This window comes from Perna viridis, chromosome 11 (assembly GCF_037379345.1).
Source record: "Perna viridis isolate PV_CMFRI_1.1 ecotype Kerala chromosome 11, ASM3737934v1, whole genome shotgun sequence".
NCBI classification, from domain to species: Eukaryota; Metazoa; Mollusca; class Bivalvia; order Mytilida; family Mytilidae; genus Perna; species Perna viridis.
In genome coordinates this window covers 6,247,054-6,265,493 of record NC_142455.1, presented here as the reverse complement: position 1 = coordinate 6,265,493, position 18,440 = coordinate 6,247,054, and the positions used below count along the sequence as shown (strand labels likewise).

At 34.7% G+C, this 18,440-nt stretch overlaps 2 protein-coding genes across 2 annotated transcripts; both read left to right on the top strand.

Annotated features, from left to right (window-relative positions):
- Positions 1-2,319: 2,319 nt before the first annotated feature.
- LOC148602744 (perlucin-like protein) lies at positions 2,320-8,218 on the top strand. The gene is made up of 4 exons (XM_088552283.1): positions 2,320-2,446; positions 3,262-3,356; positions 6,433-6,529; positions 7,971-8,218. Exons 1-4 carry the CDS (start codon positions 2,386-2,388, stop codon positions 8,189-8,191), a joined length of 474 nt encoding a protein of 157 aa, XP_088408409.1. The 5' UTR covers positions 2,320-2,385; the 3' UTR covers positions 8,192-8,218.
- Positions 8,219-11,005: 2,787 nt separating this feature from the next.
- LOC148602743 (kielin/chordin-like protein) lies at positions 11,006-18,163 on the top strand. Its single transcript, XM_088552280.1, has 4 exons — positions 11,006-11,101; positions 12,673-12,798; positions 13,719-13,865; positions 14,664-18,163. Exons 1-4 carry the CDS (start codon positions 11,056-11,058, stop codon positions 15,968-15,970), a joined length of 1,626 nt encoding a protein of 541 aa, XP_088408406.1. The 5' UTR covers positions 11,006-11,055; the 3' UTR covers positions 15,971-18,163.
- Positions 18,164-18,440: the final 277 nt, after the last annotated feature.

The window sequence follows — 18,440 nt, the reverse complement described above, 5'->3', positions numbered from 1 at the left end:
ACTTGTTTGACCACGTATATTTAAGGAATCAATATTTTCTTGCCCCTGTCGAAGGCCGTAAGGTCAGCCCGAAAATTTGGACATATTTTTCAATAGTTTTATTCATATTTTATTTGTATTTGGTTGCTTTTTACCTTTTAGGCGTGGCTATTGTTCACTAATTCATCATTTTTATTTAAGGAATCGCTGTTATATTTTTCGTGTTGTCCCAGGTAGCAGGTTATTTGAAAGTATGCACCACGGGTATTGTGGTTATTTCAAATAGACCGAAAAATATAACAGTCATTCATAGTGATTTAATTTAAGTACCAAAATTCAACGAATAATTCATTAAAAAAGTTTGATAACGTCACAGTCATTACAAAATTTGGTCTATGAGATGATAAACGAAATTTTTAATCCAATCAGAAACCGTGTTACTTCTGAAATTGAATTATCGCATTATTTACAAACGAAGAAGAATACTCGCTTATTTTATCTACAAATTGAACAAGTGTAGGACTTGGAAATGAACCTCAATCGGTTGTTTTTTTTTTTAAATTTATACATAATTTTTATTTAGTACAATTTTGAATATCTACGTCGTAGTTCCTCTCTGAATTTTTTGTTTTCCTTATTTTCTTTCCAAATACCAACTTAAGATACTGTGGACTATTTCAGAAGAATTAAATTTCATGATGCACACTTATAATCGCGCGTGGTAAAGATGTCGAATCAGCGTGCTATGTAACGTGTGTTTTGTATGAACGATTCTTGCAATTGATTGAGTTCTTGGCTACAGGCCGCGCGTCAGTAGCTTAAAAATCTAAATAACTTGATAAATTCTATTTCGAAACTTCTTAAATGGTACACATCTTGTTGTCAAGACAACGAATTTGAAAATATAATACGGTAGATTGTTCAGCTCCTGTCAATTTCATTTCCGATGCACCATATTGTTATGCTGTAGACTGCTAAATCTTATTCTTGCAGATATTTCTATGCTAGTCGTAAGCACACCGAAAGTTTTACTTGGTTTTTACTTGGTTTACTGGAAAAAAAACTTTTAAAAAAATGTGACCAATGCTCTTTAACTTGCTACACCTATTTGACATTTTGACCCCAAAATTGTATGTGCTATGACTTGTTTATATTAATTGATTCACTTAACGACCTTGGCTATGCTCGGTCGACCTTTTCGGGAATTCTATAAGTAGTAACAACTTATAATGGCGAAACCAACCCTTCAGGATACCTTACCCAATGAAAAACATTCTTAAAGAATATGTCCTGCTAATGACTAAGCTGCTGCTTTGACGCCGTGACCGAATTCCATGCACGTGGATATGGGAGTACCCATTAGCGGTATTTGGATTAATACCTTACCCAACCATTATTCAATAATATGTCATGCTGACCGATGAGTTGCTGCTTTGACATACTGGCAGAATTCCATGCACGTGTATCTGGGAGTGATCTCGAATTCGGTTATTTGAGGTATTCCAACTAGAGATTTTGGATTGTATTTCTAGATCTGGCTTAGTTTTTCTTTTGTAACAAACGAGGACCTTTTTGAAACGATCAAAGAAAAAATATTTTGTTGAATACGTTTCCTAATATTGTGTCATTAAAAAAAACGAATTGAAAGATCTCTCGTACCTCTTTTGTTCAGAATGTTGCAGTTTTCCGTTTCGGTTTAATTCGGATTTGACATTATACACAAAATTATGAGTTGTTGGATGGTTGTTTCTGAGAACAAGAGAACACTTACCATACCGGTGAAACTGGTCCATACTTCAAAAGTTACTTGGATTCAGTTTGATTTCTTGTTAGCTCTTTATTTGAGTTATTTACATGTATAATGTTTTATCTGTTGTCATGGTCACATTGAAACATTAAGTGTCAGTCTTTGTAAGAATCCGGTAGTGGGTTAGATATGGTATTAAAATACCACCCTTTTGAAAGTTTGATTTGACTATTTACACCATGTCTTTGTGATAAGTTAAGTTACAATTTCATCAAAATGCACTGAATATGAACATTTCAAGGGCAGATAACTCGGCGAAAAACCTATTTGTTTTTATTGTTCTATTGGAAAATTTTGAAAATATTAAATGATGCAGAAATCGAATAATGGTCTTTTCCAAATAGAGAAAGTATCCTTGAGTGATATTGTATTGTCAGATCGGTGGTGTTTTGATATGAATGTTTCTGATTTTTCCCATTTTGCCTGATTCTTACAAATACTTAAAGTGCTTATATTCTGTATCGTTCTAAAGAAGTAAATCAGAATTCGCGCCTGATCTTACCAAAGCTTACACTTACATGTTAATAAATGTACTTCCAACTACTTATATCTGATCTTGAATCGCAACCTGACTAGTTGTACTGCAAGATAAGACAGTAATGGCTTGGAGAAAGTTGGCAACGTTTGTCCTTGTAAACCTCTTTATTTCATGTTCTACGCGTAAGTAAATTTTTATACATAAAAGTTTAAATCTCTTGTTGGCGGAATCAGAAATTTACTTATTATTCTATTATGGACATATATAATCTACAACAACAGTGGGTTGACTATGGATATTTCCAGAGTTCAGAGAAAGTTTATAATGAAGGAGCTTACGTTGTAGATTCTGTTTCTTTTGATTTTTTAATAAAAACTCAGTCGTCATTCGCCATTGTCTATGGCGGAAACAGTTGTTACGTAAAAACAACAATCGAAACGTAACAACGTTGCTTTCGACCAATGAGATTCTATAGACAATGTTATACAATTACGCTACAACCAATCGCCTCTTTCTATTTCGGCCAATCAGCGCATCTCTACATACGAGAACAATATTTTTTATCACACGTTCAAGAAGTGATTTTTACGGAATATAATATAACTTTTCTAAAACATAACGTTTAATATTTTTATCAATTTGAATTTGATAATTATTCACGCTACTGAAATGAATGAAAATAGCTGATACACATCGGAATGTTACGTGTGCTTGTATATATACAGTATACATGATTAAGGTGGGCAGTAATTTACACACAAAGCCACGCCCAATAATTAAGTCGTGTGCTGTCCATATAGCAATCGAAAATCAACCACAGTTGAGGTCTGAAGGCCTTTTTAGGACTTCAAATTAGAATAGAAGATATGCTTTTATAAAAATGCAGCATAATAAATAAATAGCCACCGGTTCGTTTTTTTTAAATCCATGATGAGTAAAAACAAACAATTCAGTCTTGTGATCGATTTCTCAAGTTCTTTTTAACTATTTTGCGCAGTACTATTACCAAAAACATGTCGTCATAACTGGATACCATGGGAAGATTCGTGTTTTATGTTCTCAGAAGATAAAGAAACCTGGACAAACGCACAGGTAAGTAAATCTGTCCCCCACATCGGCATGTTTTAAATTGGTAATCGCGCCATGCTCAGACTACTATCAGTGGACCGCTTCCCACTTCAATAAATATGCCTCTGCTAGCTAATTATCCCTGCATCCACAATGTGAAAAAAAACTTATTAGTAAAACGTGATTACTACTCATCACAAAACAGAGCAGCTGTGTGTCAATTTTGTGCACTAATAATTTGTAAAAAGAGCGGGGTTTACAGAACTAATATGTAATAAATATGGAAATGTTCCTGTGATCAAGAAACCAAGTTAAACTCTGCAACTTTAAAAACCGAGGTCTAACATCTATCATGAAGATTTGATGCTATATCATAATTTTGACGTCACCGAAATCAAATCGTTCATTTTCTATAGAAGTAATAGATCATAGTTTAACAAAGACTTAAACGTCATTCCATAGTGAACTCCGCCCACCACAGCGTGTAAAAGAGAGAACTCCTCCTTGATGTCCTTACATGGACATTCTTGCAAAAACAAAGTATTAGACTCCTTTATATTTGGAATGTAATTGATACCTCAATACATTACATTGTATAAAGAACATCGGTTCGATTTATGCAGAATAAACCGCGAATTCGAAGCAGTTAATGTTATGCGTAAATCAGACAAAAGTTCTTAATTCAAGATAATATTTTCAGATATTAATTACATTCCTAATAATTTAATAATTTGGCAAAAACTATGATAACTTCATATCAATTATATCTCTACACATGCCTTTTTCCGACAGGGTCATTTCAGTGGTAAAAGTATTCCGTTCAAAGGGGCGTGGTTTAAAGTTCATTGATCAGATTATACGAAAATTTTGTTTCCAAAATAAAATGAAAACGACAGCATCTTTGCTTACAGAAAAAGTGCTCATATTAAATTACGTATGATTATTGAACAGTTGAAACTTCCACAAAGAACAATATGTTGGGTGCTTTCGTCGAGGTAGGCGTAAGTGTGGTAAACAAAGTTTTCTACACAAGAACAACATCAAATAATTTTTAATAATCCAATTAACTACTTGTATATTACTGAAATCATGATGGTTTAAACGTCACACGAAAACATTTTATGAGGTCAAGGAAGTAGGATTTTTTTTTCTTTGGGTTTTAGAGTCTAAATTTTTCTCGCCGGTTTGGAAAATTGATGTGAAATCTTAGCAGAAGTTTAGTTTCTAAGGCGCATTTCAATTAATTATAATTGTTAACTAATAACAACCCATCTCGCCGAATACACCCTTATTTTATCTGCGAGGTAATGACTAAGTAAAATAAAAGAACAATCGGTACTATTCGTTCTTTCGCATTATTTCTCGTTATTCCCTACTTGCGGAGCTCGGGATGCAGCCATATTTTATTCTGTTTTTGCAGAGTTACCTCCCGTAAGAGCAGGTATAATTTCGAAGTCTCTCTAATCGATGTTCGGATTCGGGTGTTTCTAAAATTTAAAGGGTGTTTCATTTTGTTGGTAGGTTACAAAAGGATGATTTTCATTTTTATTCCGGGTAAAGAAAATTTATGGCAGGGTCAGTAGAACGGGAAATTCTCTTTTGACTTTCGAGATTTTCTAAAGTATCGTCGATCTCGGATGGAAAACCTTACGTGTTCCGAATAGACACCTGCTCCAAAGGGAGATAAATGTTGACAAAATGTTGGTCCGCAAGTCGGAAATACAGAATAAAAACGGTTGAATCTGTCCTGAATATTCCCGATCTGATTCTAAAATGATATTTTATCTGGTTGATTTTTTCTACAACTGTCCTTTCTAGTGTTTTCTTTTCGGTCCTTGTAAACCTCTTTATTTCATGTTCTACGCGTAAGTAAATTTTTATACATAAAAGTTTAAATCTCCAGTTGGCGGAATCAGAAATTTACTTATTATTCTATTATGGACATACATAATCTACAACAACAGTGGGTTGACTATGGATATTTCCAGAGTTCAGAGAAAGTTTATAATGAAGGAGCTTAAGTTGTAGATTCTGTTTCTTTTGATTTTTTAATACGAACTCAGTCGTCATTCGCCATCGTCTATGGCGGAAACAGTTGTTACGTAAAAACAACAATCGAAACGTAACAACGTTGCTTTCGACCAATGAGATTCTATAGACAATGTTATACAATTACGCTACAACCAATCGCCTCTTTCTATTTCGGCCAATCAGCGCATCTCTACATACGAGAACAATATTTTTTATCACACGTTCAAGAAGTGATTTTTACGGAATATAATATAACTTTTCTAAAACATAACGTTTAATATTTTTATCAATTTGAATTTGATAATTATTCACGCTACTGAAATGAATGAAAATAGCTGATACACATCGGAATGTTACGTGTGCTTGTATATATACAGTATACATGATTAAGGTGGGCAGTAATTTACACACAAAGCCACGCCCAATAATTAAGTCGTGTGCTGTCCATATAGCAATCGAAAATCAACCACAGTTGAGGTCTGAAGGCCTTTTTAGGACTTCAAATTAGAATAGAAGATATGCTTTTATAAAAATGCAGCATAATAAATAAATAGCCACCGGTTCGTTTTTTTTTAAATCCATGTCGGGATACAGAATAAAAACGGTTGAATCTGTCCTGAATATTCCCGATCTGATTCTAAAATGATATTTTATCTGGTTGATTTTTTTCTACAACTATCCTTTCTAGTGTTTTCTTTTCGGTCCTAAATTATAGTGGAAGTGGTCGTTCTTTACTCCTATAAATATCAAACTAAAGGTTTCACGCCACGTAGTGGATAGAACTACTTTGGTTCACGAATTGCTACATTTCCGGCAAACAAAGTAGTATTCGATGTTTTTTTTAAATAATGTAACGGAAATGGCCGGATGGTTCCGATTGAACAAAAGATTTTCTTTGCATATAGGGCATGCCCAAACTCTACCCCATAGTTAAGATCCCGAGAAGCTGGTTCCGTTGTAGCATAAATTTCATAAAGAGGATGAGTTAAGTACTGACTGTACCAAAGGAGAAAAACTATAGGATCAGTGTAGAGGATAGTATTTTTATATTCTGTTTATTTTTATACAGCTTCACTGCATGGCACTCAATGGATACCTTGCGGAAATAACTGATAGTGAAATGAATACATTTTTGAAGGACCACTTAAAAGTTAAGCATTACCATGGTATGAATATATATGCATGCAAATTTATGATACTTTATTATTTGTCATCGGTACTCTCTTTTCTCCTCTAAGAATCGAATTCAATGATGTCACTTTGTGGCCTTTGTTATAAAATGACCGTTTACTGTCGCTATGCTGTGTTAAATCTACAGTCACAGGCCATATAACTTCTTGTTTCTATCAATGGCTCGATAAAATCTAATTTATGACAGGTATTTCAAAGTTATTCCCTTAAGTTACCAAATTCTTTGAAAGAATTGACGAAGAAGGAGTTTGAACCATTGATAAGTCGAGTCTGTTGTTAAATCAAAGTACTCATGAACTGAATCAATTTATATTGATCGTTTGAAATTTTAAGCGTCCAATAATCAGGGCGTCATATCGTAAAAGAGTAATCAAGGGAACTAAGGTTCCAGCAGTAATCGAAGGAAAGCAATCCAAGGACAAAGATCAAACATGGAAAACAGATATACACAACGAAGAACATTAAGTAACTAATATAATACATACAAAGAAACAAAAGTAAATGAGCAAATCGGACTCCACTAATATCTGGGAGCATGGACCAGGTGCACCAGTAGGGTAAGCGTCCTCAGCTTTTCTAGAAACTCCCGCCGAGTTGCTCATAAAGAGTCAAGTCCGGGGTAGACAAAAGAGAAAAGGAAAACTATGACACGATGAACAACTCAGTTTTTTCATGGTGCAGATGGATACATCGTAACAATCCACGAGTTCATGATGGCGACCATAAAACTTCTGTAGTATAAACCAATCTTGTAGTAACAAAGCCCTGTTCAAGAAGTCTAACCGTAAGAGGTTTAATTTATTATGTGTTTAAGAATTAATAAAGTTTTTATAGGCAACTTGAATATATGGACACATTGAACATATTAATATAATAAACGACTGGTTTATGCGGGTAAATGCATAGAAATAAACCGTACTGATGAAGGAAGAGGTCAATTGAATCGTTGTAAACACAAACTTAATTAGTAAGCATATTTAGTTCGCAGAAGTAGTTTATTGTCGTAAATTGCATGGAATAAATATAGTATATTAGAAATACCTATAAAGTGGACATAACTATTTGCATTTGAACCTTAATAGGGTATGCAATGAGACCATTTTTCGTGGGTAGTGTAAGATAATTGCAGATGTTAACAGGCTTTACAAATCTAAAGGCTCAGGTAAATTGATAAAAAGAATGCACTAAAATGCTTCACACAGCTAAATATGTACACAGAGAAATATTTGCGTATCTACTTTTTTTAAACTTTTTTATTAGTCTGTTTAATAGTCAAGCGGACTAGAATAATCTAAACCATGCATGTCAAAAATCTATGATCTTTTGGTATATTTGCAGTCAAGTCCATGTGACCACTATTTTATCTCTGCATCCCAGGAAGGTGTGAATCGTTATCAACGTTAAAATTAATTTCAGATCATTCCACAGACTATTTCATTGGGCTGACTGATGAAGCTAAGGCCAATGCATGGGAGTGGCCACACAGTCGAACATTCCCGAAGTTTACCGATTGGAAGGTCGGACAACCGGAAAACAATAGTCAGCACTGTACAATTATGAAAGCTGGATCTGACTTTCAGTGGCATGATCAGTATTGTTCGTTTTTGCACAATTTTATTTGTCAAGAGACAATCTGAACTAATTAAAGTATGTAACTACCACTGTTCACGTCCATTATATACACTTTCTACATAAGATTAAATGGGTTTTGTGTAAAGTCTTTCATTCTTTTTTGCGACAAGAAGTGTAAAGTCTGTCTAGAAAAAGGACAACGGGGAAAAGTAGTGACAAGAAGATTTTCAAATGAATATTTAAAAAAAATGACGTCTTACAATTAGGCTTCTGGGACAGGGTTATGTTGCTACAAGATTGAAGTCATCACTACAGAAATTTTTATGGTCGTCATCATGAACTCGTGAATCGTTGCGGTGTGTCAATCTGCACCATGAAAACTGATTTTTCAACGTGTCATAGTTTTCCATTCCTCTTTCGTCTACCCCGGACTTGACTTTTTATGAGCAACTCGGCGGGTGTTTCTAGAAAAGTAGATGACGCTTACCCTACCGGTGCACCTGGTCCATGCTCCCAGTATGTATTGGAGTCCGAGTTGCTCATTTACTTTTGTTACTTTGTATGTATTATTTAAGGTACTTTGATATGTTCTTTGTAGTGTTTGTCTGTTTTCTATGTCGGGTCTTTGTCCATGGATTACATTCTTTGCTTTCAACGAGAATCTTGGTTCCCTTGATTACTGTTAAAAATATATCTATGTATTCAACTTCGTCCTCCTACAGGTTACATCTGCCTCATATTAGCGGTAAACAATACGAATTTTGGCCTATGTTTTTAGAAGCACTGAGAACTCGATTTCTGTTTGACAGGAAGTTAACTTGTAAAATGTAATACCGAGTAAGGATCTTAACTAGTTTCGTACCTTTAACAAAAAAAATATTCATAACTTTTATCTTAAAATTTAAGATTAAGAAAAAATAACCTTCGTAAATGTGAAACTGTAAAAGAAGTGAAAATTTCTATATTCAACTTCGTTATTATTCGGGTTATAACTGCTTCATATAAACAAACACATTTTATTACGTCAGCTAGCATTCTTTTAAGATAGTATTTGTTTGATCATGTATACTGCATTAATTACACTCACTTTATTTATTTATATATTCATTTCTCTGTACAATTTATCAATTTCTGATACATGTTTGAAATCCTAGTGCGGAATAAAAACAAATATGCTAGCCTCTATTGTTCGCTTAATGTGCATGAGTACGAGCAAAATATGAATTTCTCCAATACTTATGTAATTACATGGACAATGTTCTGTTGGTTAATATTGGATGTTGTAGAAGGGACCTACATGTTGCATGGGGGTTTGCGATTTATTTAGGTCCTACATATCCTTTAATTTTTAATATCTAAATCGTAGTTCCTCTCTGAATTTTTTGTATTCCTTATTTTCTTTTTACATACTGAATTAAGATACTGTGAATTATTTCAGAAGTACTGAATGTTCATAATGCACACCTAATCAGCGTGCCATATAGCATCTGTCCTGTAACGGTTCTTGCAGTCGACTGAGTTCTCGGCTACCGATGCAGAGACCGCATATCAGTAGCTAAAAGATCAAAATAACTTGATAAATTCAATGTCGAACCTTTTTAAATGGTACACGTCTTTTTGTCAAGATAACGAATTTGAAAATATAATAGGGTAGTAGCTTGTTCAGCTTCTGTTAACTTTATTTCCGGATTATCATCGTGTTATGCTGTAGACTGCTAAATCTAATTTTCGTTGCTGAAAAATAGACAATGACTTAAACCAATCGTACAGGTAATTTTAGGCTAGTCGTATACACCAATTACATGTACATGTATGGTACGCCATCACTGTCTTTTAAGACATGATACAAATGTTTCTTACATCCTGCCAAAAAGCCTTTACTTAATGTGTATTCTTTATTACATTATAACAAATCTGTATCACTTGGTATGAAAATATCATTACATGATATGAATATTTATTTGCGTGATATGAATACTTCATAACATAGCATGAATATTTATTTACATGATATGAATACTTCATTACATAGTATAAATACTTCATTACATTATACAATGTGCAAACTTTATTGCGTGATGTGTAAACTTGATGACGCGATGTACAATCTTCATTGCGTGATGAGGTTCATTTATTACATGGTTCCGTCATTACATTATATTAAAATATCTTCACATGATGCGAAACTTTACTCACATGACATTAAAATTCATTACACCGAACATCTATACCGATGCACAATAGGTCTTGCCAATAGTTATTATATATGTGCCATAACTTGTTTGTATTTAAGTGAATTAAACGATCTTGTCTATGCACGATCGACCTTTTCGGGAATTCTATGAGTAGAACAAACTTTTGGTGGCGAAACCAAGCCCCAGGATACCTTACCATAACATTCTTGAAGAATATGTCCTGAGCTGCTGCTTTGATGCCGTGACAGAGTTCCATGCAAGTGGATCTGGGACTGCCCCCCAACTCGGTTATTGGAGGTATTAGGGTTATATTTCTCGATTTTAGCTTATATTTTGTTTTTGACATTGAAAAAAATCTAAGAGAAATATTTCGTTGAATATGTTTTCTAATATTGTGTAATACTGATACCTTTGACCCCATATTAGACACATTTGTTTCTCGGTCTAAACTTTAGTTTGAAAAGGTAGTTTTTTATTCTGTAGAAAAATATAAAACTATAAGGTCATTTTAATACTACTACAGGTAGTTTTCATGGAAAATCTTAGTATAGCACGATGCACGATTTTCTAAAAGAACGGTTCAAATATTGTCATAACAAACGTGACATAATAGAACTACTTTCTACACGTACATGTACTTCACGTTCCATTTAATTCTGTTCTAATTGATAAGACCGACCCTAATATGTAACAAATTTAAGACATACATCGAAACATTTGTCAACTAAGCAGTCATGATACTAGACTTTCTGGTTATCTTTACGACCATAGGTTTTATTTGTAAGTACGCTTTTCTTACTTTGTTTTAAAAAAATTGTTTAGCTCAAGTGGGTGTTATATTTCGAGAGATGTACGTTGGCAAGATTCTTGACCAGCTGAAGCGTACATCGCTATCGTCAGACGATGCAAGCAAAGTATCATTTGAATTCGCATCAAGGCATATAACATTAATGATAAAATTACAGCGGTGGATCCAGAGAAGGCGGTTCAAACCTATTGATCAATCGTTACTGTAAACTACACACATTTTTTAATAAACTGTATAATCCCCCCAGTCCCCCCACCGGGTGCCCCTTTGACTGGGATTTGCCATTGCTTAATATGTCGTATAAATTTTTAACTAATTGTGTCCTGGTAACATTTCAACCACCACAAACATTCATTTCCTTTCTGTGTTGAATATTATACATGAAGTACTGTTTAATACCAGTCCACGTATGGGGTCAGTATATCCTTCTCCGAGGCGTATTCGCTTCGTCTAAGTTTGAACAGCCCTGCCATGTTCATTACTAAGTAGACAGGCGCGTAGCTCCGTTAGGCAAAAAAGCTTTTGCCTGCACTTAATATTGCCAATTTTCTTTTAATACATCCAGGAGAGGAATAAATGATGCTCTAAAACGCTATCTCCGCGGAGCTTCGGGTGGGGGGGGGGGGGGCTTCGCCCCCCTGGACCCACTGCCGTAATTTTTGCCTACACTTCAATTTGGCCTCAGCTACGCGCCTGGTAGAAATTTACACAATGCACGACAAAGAGTCCAGATTTTAAAGCTCTTTGAAATCATGCACATCAAGAATATAGAAATATCACATCACATGCAATATTAATGTTCAGTAGATAGAGTCGGTCTAATCTTGATAAAATGGCGCATCACCCTTCAAAGGAATACACTGACTGTCTAAATGAACTTTGACGGTTACGGATACTTGTACAATTTTTGCACGATTTGCATATCTATATTATCGGAAAAATAAATCAATCTTTGTATCGAATATATTTCTTCGAAGTTTTGGAAATCATTTATTTTTGTCTTGGCGTCCAGATCAAACTATTGATATTGGTGTGCATTTCATATTGAGTGAATTCAATTATTGACACACTGATCGGTTACGTGATTGAACGACATTCATGCAGGTCTATTTGTTTGAAAATGCACACTGTCAAAATCATTTGCATATTGTTCCTTTAAATATTTTCATCAATGGGGGATGGATTTTCTATATATCATCTTCCATTGCATATTGCTTCTTAGATTATTTTGACAAATGGTTTTATCCAATCACAAGTGGTCAATACAACGCAAAATCGTACAAAGAAAGTTTCAATTCAGTTACACACCTATATACATCAACTCTACTCCTTAATCATAATCATATTGTGCTCTATAACACAGCGGAACGATACGTAAGCCTTAAAGTGATTCTGGAAGTGGTTATTAGGTCTCCGGTAGAATTAAATGGACTTAGCTGTCAAAAACTTATAAATGGCTTGCATGCATTATTTGTTTTTCGTCTTCAAAAAAGTATTTTACCGATGATTCTCACATGAACATGTGGTTATCTCACTTTTTCAGCTTGTAGTAACTGCGACTATAAAGGGAGCTTATACAGACCTGGCGATACGTGGGTTGCAGCAGACGACTGTAATGTTTGTACATGCAAAGGTGCGATCTCATGTGAAACTAAAAATTGTACAAGAGGTATGTGCACAGACGTTTATCATCTAACATGAACCTTTTGTTTAATCTAACTATGGTATCTATAAAAAAATACATGTACATTCAAAGATTAATACATGTATTGGAACAACAATTAGATACATCATGTTGTTAGATATTTGATTTTTTTTATTATTAAATTTGTTTTTATATATAATGCATATAATGCGTTTTGATTGTTCTCGAGAACCTTATAAGATACAAAATAATTTAGGAACGGTGGACAAACAAAACAAAAAAAAATTAAAATTAAAAACTTCATCAATAAAAGGGGTGCTAGTACGGGTTAACTTACTATTTACTTCCAAACTGGATTATTATGCGGACATTGTCCATATCAGGACGCATATAATAAAATATAAGCTCCCAGGTGACCGTCTGTTGTTATTAAGACAGTCAGAAGATTCTGTTGGAGGGTAAGGCGTCGACCGAATCTCTCAAACAGCTGGCTGTCTAAATAATTGTATACGGTTACGGGATTACAACATTTTTGTACGAATTGTTTATCTATTGCATGGGGAAATAAGTAATCTTTGTATCGAACTATATTTCCTCGAAGGTTTTTGGAAATCTTTGTTGGTTACTAGGTAAAATCTGTTTTTGTCTTGAACCGGAAGAGTTGGAACTCTCTTTTCCTAATGTCGAATACTTAATGTTCAGTTGAAAACTGTTTAATATTATGCGCGTGTAACATAGCTGTACCAGTGAACTACTTACGACATTGAAAAGATACATTTATGACTTGCCGTGAAAATGTGAAAATCAATATGATGATTCCCACCTACCGGCAAAAGTAAACTTTCCATTAAAAAACCTACGAAATATTGCACTTTTTAAAAACTACGAAATTGATACTAAGGAATAAATACATTATACTTCAAAAGTTTATTCTTTTTTAACAGTGTCATGTCATGACAACGGACAAAACTACGCCTTAGGCTCAACCTATCGAGCAGCTGATGGCTGTAACGAATGTCTATGTACGGTGAACGGTGCTGTGTGTTCTAAACAGACGTGTGGGCTGTTTGGCGCTGGAACAGGACATACACGTGAGTATGGAATTATAGAGTTTAGTGCAGTGGAAAAGAAAGTATGCCAAGAATATGCACACAAAAAACGGACGCAGCCAGATTGACTGATGTTTACGGAGGTAAACCTAAGGTATGGGAAACAACTCTTACATATCAGTGGATCGTTAGTTTTCAAAATTTTACATCAATCTCATGTAAGAATCAAGGTAACTTGGACTGATTTCATTCTGTTTTAAATGAAAAGTTAATAAGCTTCGGTAAAAATTGAATATGATGCAAACATCACTGATTTCAATAGTTGTGTCCCTTACCCTTGGTCTACCTCTTTAATCGTACGTCAACGATTTGTTCAATTAATAGAATTATTCCTGCTCCGAACAAGCTTTTTAAAAACACACACCTAGTATAAAAAGTTATATAGAACTGCCCATGACTCGGATAACTTGGTGGCCTTAAAATGTTGTTCCCACTTTGCGACTATCTTTAAATGTATTTTGTTTAAAGATTGCCGTACAAGGTTTCATTAATGATTGAAGATAAATGCTTTATTATGAAAAAGTACATCGACGCTGATATTTCAAGATCAAATGGAAAATGACCTCATCCTTCGGCAGAATGTACGAAAATTCCTTTTTTTTTGTATTCTAGTATTGATAATGAGTATGATCTTATGTAACGCAGTTAACATATTAATATAATCTAAGGTACAACTGAATGTAATTTATTTACTCATGAAATCATCAATTTTCACGAAGATTGTGGAACTTGTTTTATCTGTAAATGCACCCAACCTTTGGTTTCCCTCTCTTTTAACAGGAATTTCCCGATGTTATTATTATGGGAGAGTATACGTTGTTGGTGAAACCTTCGATTCGGTAGACGGCTGTAACCGTTGTCTGTGTAAAGAAGACCGAGTGGAAGTTTGCTCGAAAAAGTACTGTGCTCCTCCCACACTAACACCGCCAGAAACGACAAAAGCAACAACACAAACAAACGCACCGACAACAGAACAAATAACAACGAAAGCAACAGATGCACCAACAACTCAATCTTCTTCTGCGCCAACAACATCTGTAGTTTCGACAGAGGCTCTTACAACGGTAACGGTAGGACCAACGACCAAAATTCCAACATGCAACTATAATGGCCGTGTTTACAACGTTGGTGAAAGCTTTAAGGCAGACGACGGCTGTAATACTTGTCAATGCCGCAGTAATAACGCAATAATGTGTACCAAGAAAGCATGCCCACCAACAACAGCTCTGCCATCAACAGCGGCCCAGACCACTAAGCCAACAATAGTTGCAGCTGCGCGATCTACCGCTGCACCACAAACTTCAACACCAGCAGTCGAACAAACTACAAAATACCAATGCATCTATAACGGCCGCAAATACAACTTTGGTTCAAGCTTCACTGCCATTGACGGATGCAATGTTTGCATCTGTGGTCAAACACAAGTTTTATGTTCGCTCAGGGCATGTGTAACCACACCAAAAGCAACAACGTTAAAACCGACCGCTGCACCAACGACAATAAAAGCAGTGGCAAAATGCACATATAATGGTAACGAATATAACGAAGGTGACAGTTTTATGGCAATAGACGGTTGCAACAACTGTCGTTGTACCTCTGATGGGTCAGTGGGCTGCACAAAGATGGCTTGTCCTTCAACACCACAGCCAACTCCGTCAAACCCGAACACCCTACGTCCAACTCCAGCGCCTGCATTAAACAATTCGCCAGCATCAAAATGCAACTACAATGGCAAACAATATGACATAGGCGCGCGTTTTACAGCAGACGACGGCTGTAATACGTGCACGTGTACCGGAAGTGGCGTTGCAGCCTGCACACTGATGATGTGCGCATCGACAACAGCCCAAGAAACAACAGTTGGTCAAACTGCCTCTGTAAAAGCGACACAACCAACAGCACCTACTCAATGTAACTACAACGGCAATTACTATGACATTGATGCTGTTTTTCAAGCAGCCGACGGATGCAATACATGCTCATGCGCAAGTAATGGTGCTGTAGGTTGCACTCTCATGTTATGTCCACCTACAACAGCGAAACCAGCTTCAACTGTCAATCATCTAAAGATAACACTAGACAAATAGAATGCCAGACTTGCTCCTCCCGTTACATACATAACTGAATGTAAAATACTCAAATATTGTCAAAAGGCATTAAGATGAAGTTTCAAAATTACACACTGTGCATGTAGCTATTGATAGATAAGAAGTATAAAGTACATAGTTTAAGATGAAAAAAATTAGGATAATTATTACTAAATATTACGTTCATGTTGTACAAGTGAATCCTATCCTTGTCAGCGCCTGAATATTCCATTTGCTTTTTCAATTATTTTAAATCAGACGGGGTTTGTTTTTCGTTTTTGTTTTTGTTTTGTTAGTTTCATATTTTACATATGATTGACACATATAATGCATTCTACTGTGTGCACGTCATCATAATGTACAATAATCCAACAAAACTGTGAATGATGTAGAGCGTTGCATATGATTATTGCCTGAAAAACTTTTCAGTAACATTGTGAAATATATTAAAAAAAATAATAATAATAAGGCAAAATAATGTTTTGTGGCATTAGTTCATTGTGATGACGTCATACTGGTGCCTCAATTATACGTCTGGCGTCGGTTTCACAAAAAGTCGTAAGTGTGAAATTGATCGTAAATCTTGACGTCACAATGCTATTTTAGTTTTTGACGTCATTACTTACGATCAACTTTACACTTTCGACTTTTTGTGAAATCGAGACCTGCTGAGTATTGCAATTTTGGGGTTTTCTTTCGGACATATTTTAATACAGGAAACTATGACTGTCCACACCCAAGAAACAGCTTTATATTTTCACATATGATAATCTATGTAATATTGAAAGAATTCGATTAATATGAATTGGACACCATTTCCTTGCCAAAAATATGACCAGAAAATTACCAAAAATAACAAAATTGGACAGCAAATCTAAATTTTAGTAAACTTTAAGTATTTTCCTGTCCTTTTGATTATTGCAAGAAGTCTACATGTTTCCTCATTTGTGATAGATACAAGTCTCAAATTCACAATTACTTTTTTCAACACTTTTTTAAAATTTTCAGCAGTATTTCAGACCAATGAGAGCCTTTATCGAAGAAAAAGAAATATGTAGCAGTGTAATCCACATTTTTCAATTTTGAACTATTTTCAGTAAAACTCGTATGTTACAACAAAAAATGTGTAGACTTAGACTTATTTCCATAAAACAATGTAACAAGAGGTAGATATCTTGCATACAACAACTGCAAAAGCAAATCCATCGGGTAAAAGAGGATTGCATGGTTTTTTAGTCATTTTTGTCCAAATTTTGCAATTTATGTCAAATATCTTGTGTTTTTCTTCAAATCTTTACTGATCTCAAACCTACATAAAATTGAAAAAAAAATGAAGATAAATATAAGATATTTCATCAAAACAGAAACTGTTTGTTTGTGCAATATCTAACAACTTCGACTCTTCACGCGTGGAGTTCCGGATTACAACTGATGGAGTTTTCTTCTTCTTTTGATTGGCTAAAATAGGCAATTCTATTTTAAGACATTTGATTTGATATGTTCCTATACCCGCTTCCGGGGGGTGGGGAGGGGAGTAGTGGCCTTTGGACATATTTCTGTGGTAAAAATTGATACTGACCAAGTTAAATTGTTTACCCTTGAGTTTAAATTGTAACTCATTGTATACTTAATTGAATACTTTGCTTGGAGTGCCGTTATTTAAATTATGAATCTGAACATCTATAGTGTATGTAAGTGTCGTTTTATTTTTATTTTCTTTACCGGAATTTACAACGTAGAACGTATTGAAAACCGAAGACCGATCTGAATTTTATTGTTTACTTCTGGGTTTTGTATAACAATGCAAAATCTTCTATTTTATGTTTCTTCTTAATACCTTTATCATGTAGAAATAGAATTGTTATTTTTTATCGGTATTTTTTAACACAAAAAGATGTTTTGCCGTCAACACTGAACTCAATGTTCTCTAAATGATAAGTCTCCATGCTTTTGAATGGTAGACTAGGACCCAATCTCGTGAAATCACGGGGTCATATGACGAGACTTACATACCCTATTCTTTTTACAACATGTTATTTTAATGAATACAAACAGCAAATATGAATAAAATTGCACGCGTTGGTGTGCTAGGTATACCCCAACATGCACTGGAATCAGATAGCATCCAAAATCACTCACATAAAAGAGATGAATTTAATTTTAATATCATATGTCTTTATAGTTCACAACTGATTCGCTATGCAAGAGCAAGTACTAACTACTATGATTTGTTTCAAAGCCTTAAGTATCTGCAGAATCAGGAATATGAGGAAATGCGTCTCAAAAGGTCTCTTGCCAAATTCTTTTTAGATGTCAGTCCTAAGTTGAAAAATACTCAGTTTCTTCTAAAATAACGAGTAATGTAATGACTTGCCATGTTGGAACCATTGTGGTACCATCTGCTCCGGTGGTGTATTATATATTTTGCCCGATCTTTTGGACTTGACTTAATTATGGATCGGATTAGTGT

Coding starts and splice junctions, on each gene's coding strand:
- LOC148602744 (XM_088552283.1), top strand. CDS start 2,386: ATGGCTTGGAGAAAGTTGGCAACGTTTGTCCTTGTAAACCTCTTTATT. Junction 3,357..6,432: donor AAACCTGGACAAACGCACAG/GTAAGTAAATCT, acceptor ATTTTTATACAG/CTTCACTGCATGGCACTCAA. Junction 6,530..7,970: donor AAAAGTTAAGCATTACCATG/GTATGAATATAT, acceptor AATTAATTTCAG/ATCATTCCACAGACTATTTC.
- LOC148602743 (XM_088552280.1), top strand. CDS start 11,056: ATGATACTAGACTTTCTGGTTATCTTTACGACCATAGGTTTTATTT. Junction 12,799..13,718: donor AACTAAAAATTGTACAAGAG/GTATGTGCACAG, acceptor CTTTTTTAACAG/TGTCATGTCATGACAACGGA. Junction 13,866..14,663: donor CGCTGGAACAGGACATACAC/GTGAGTATGGAA, acceptor CTCTTTTAACAG/GAATTTCCCGATGTTATTAT.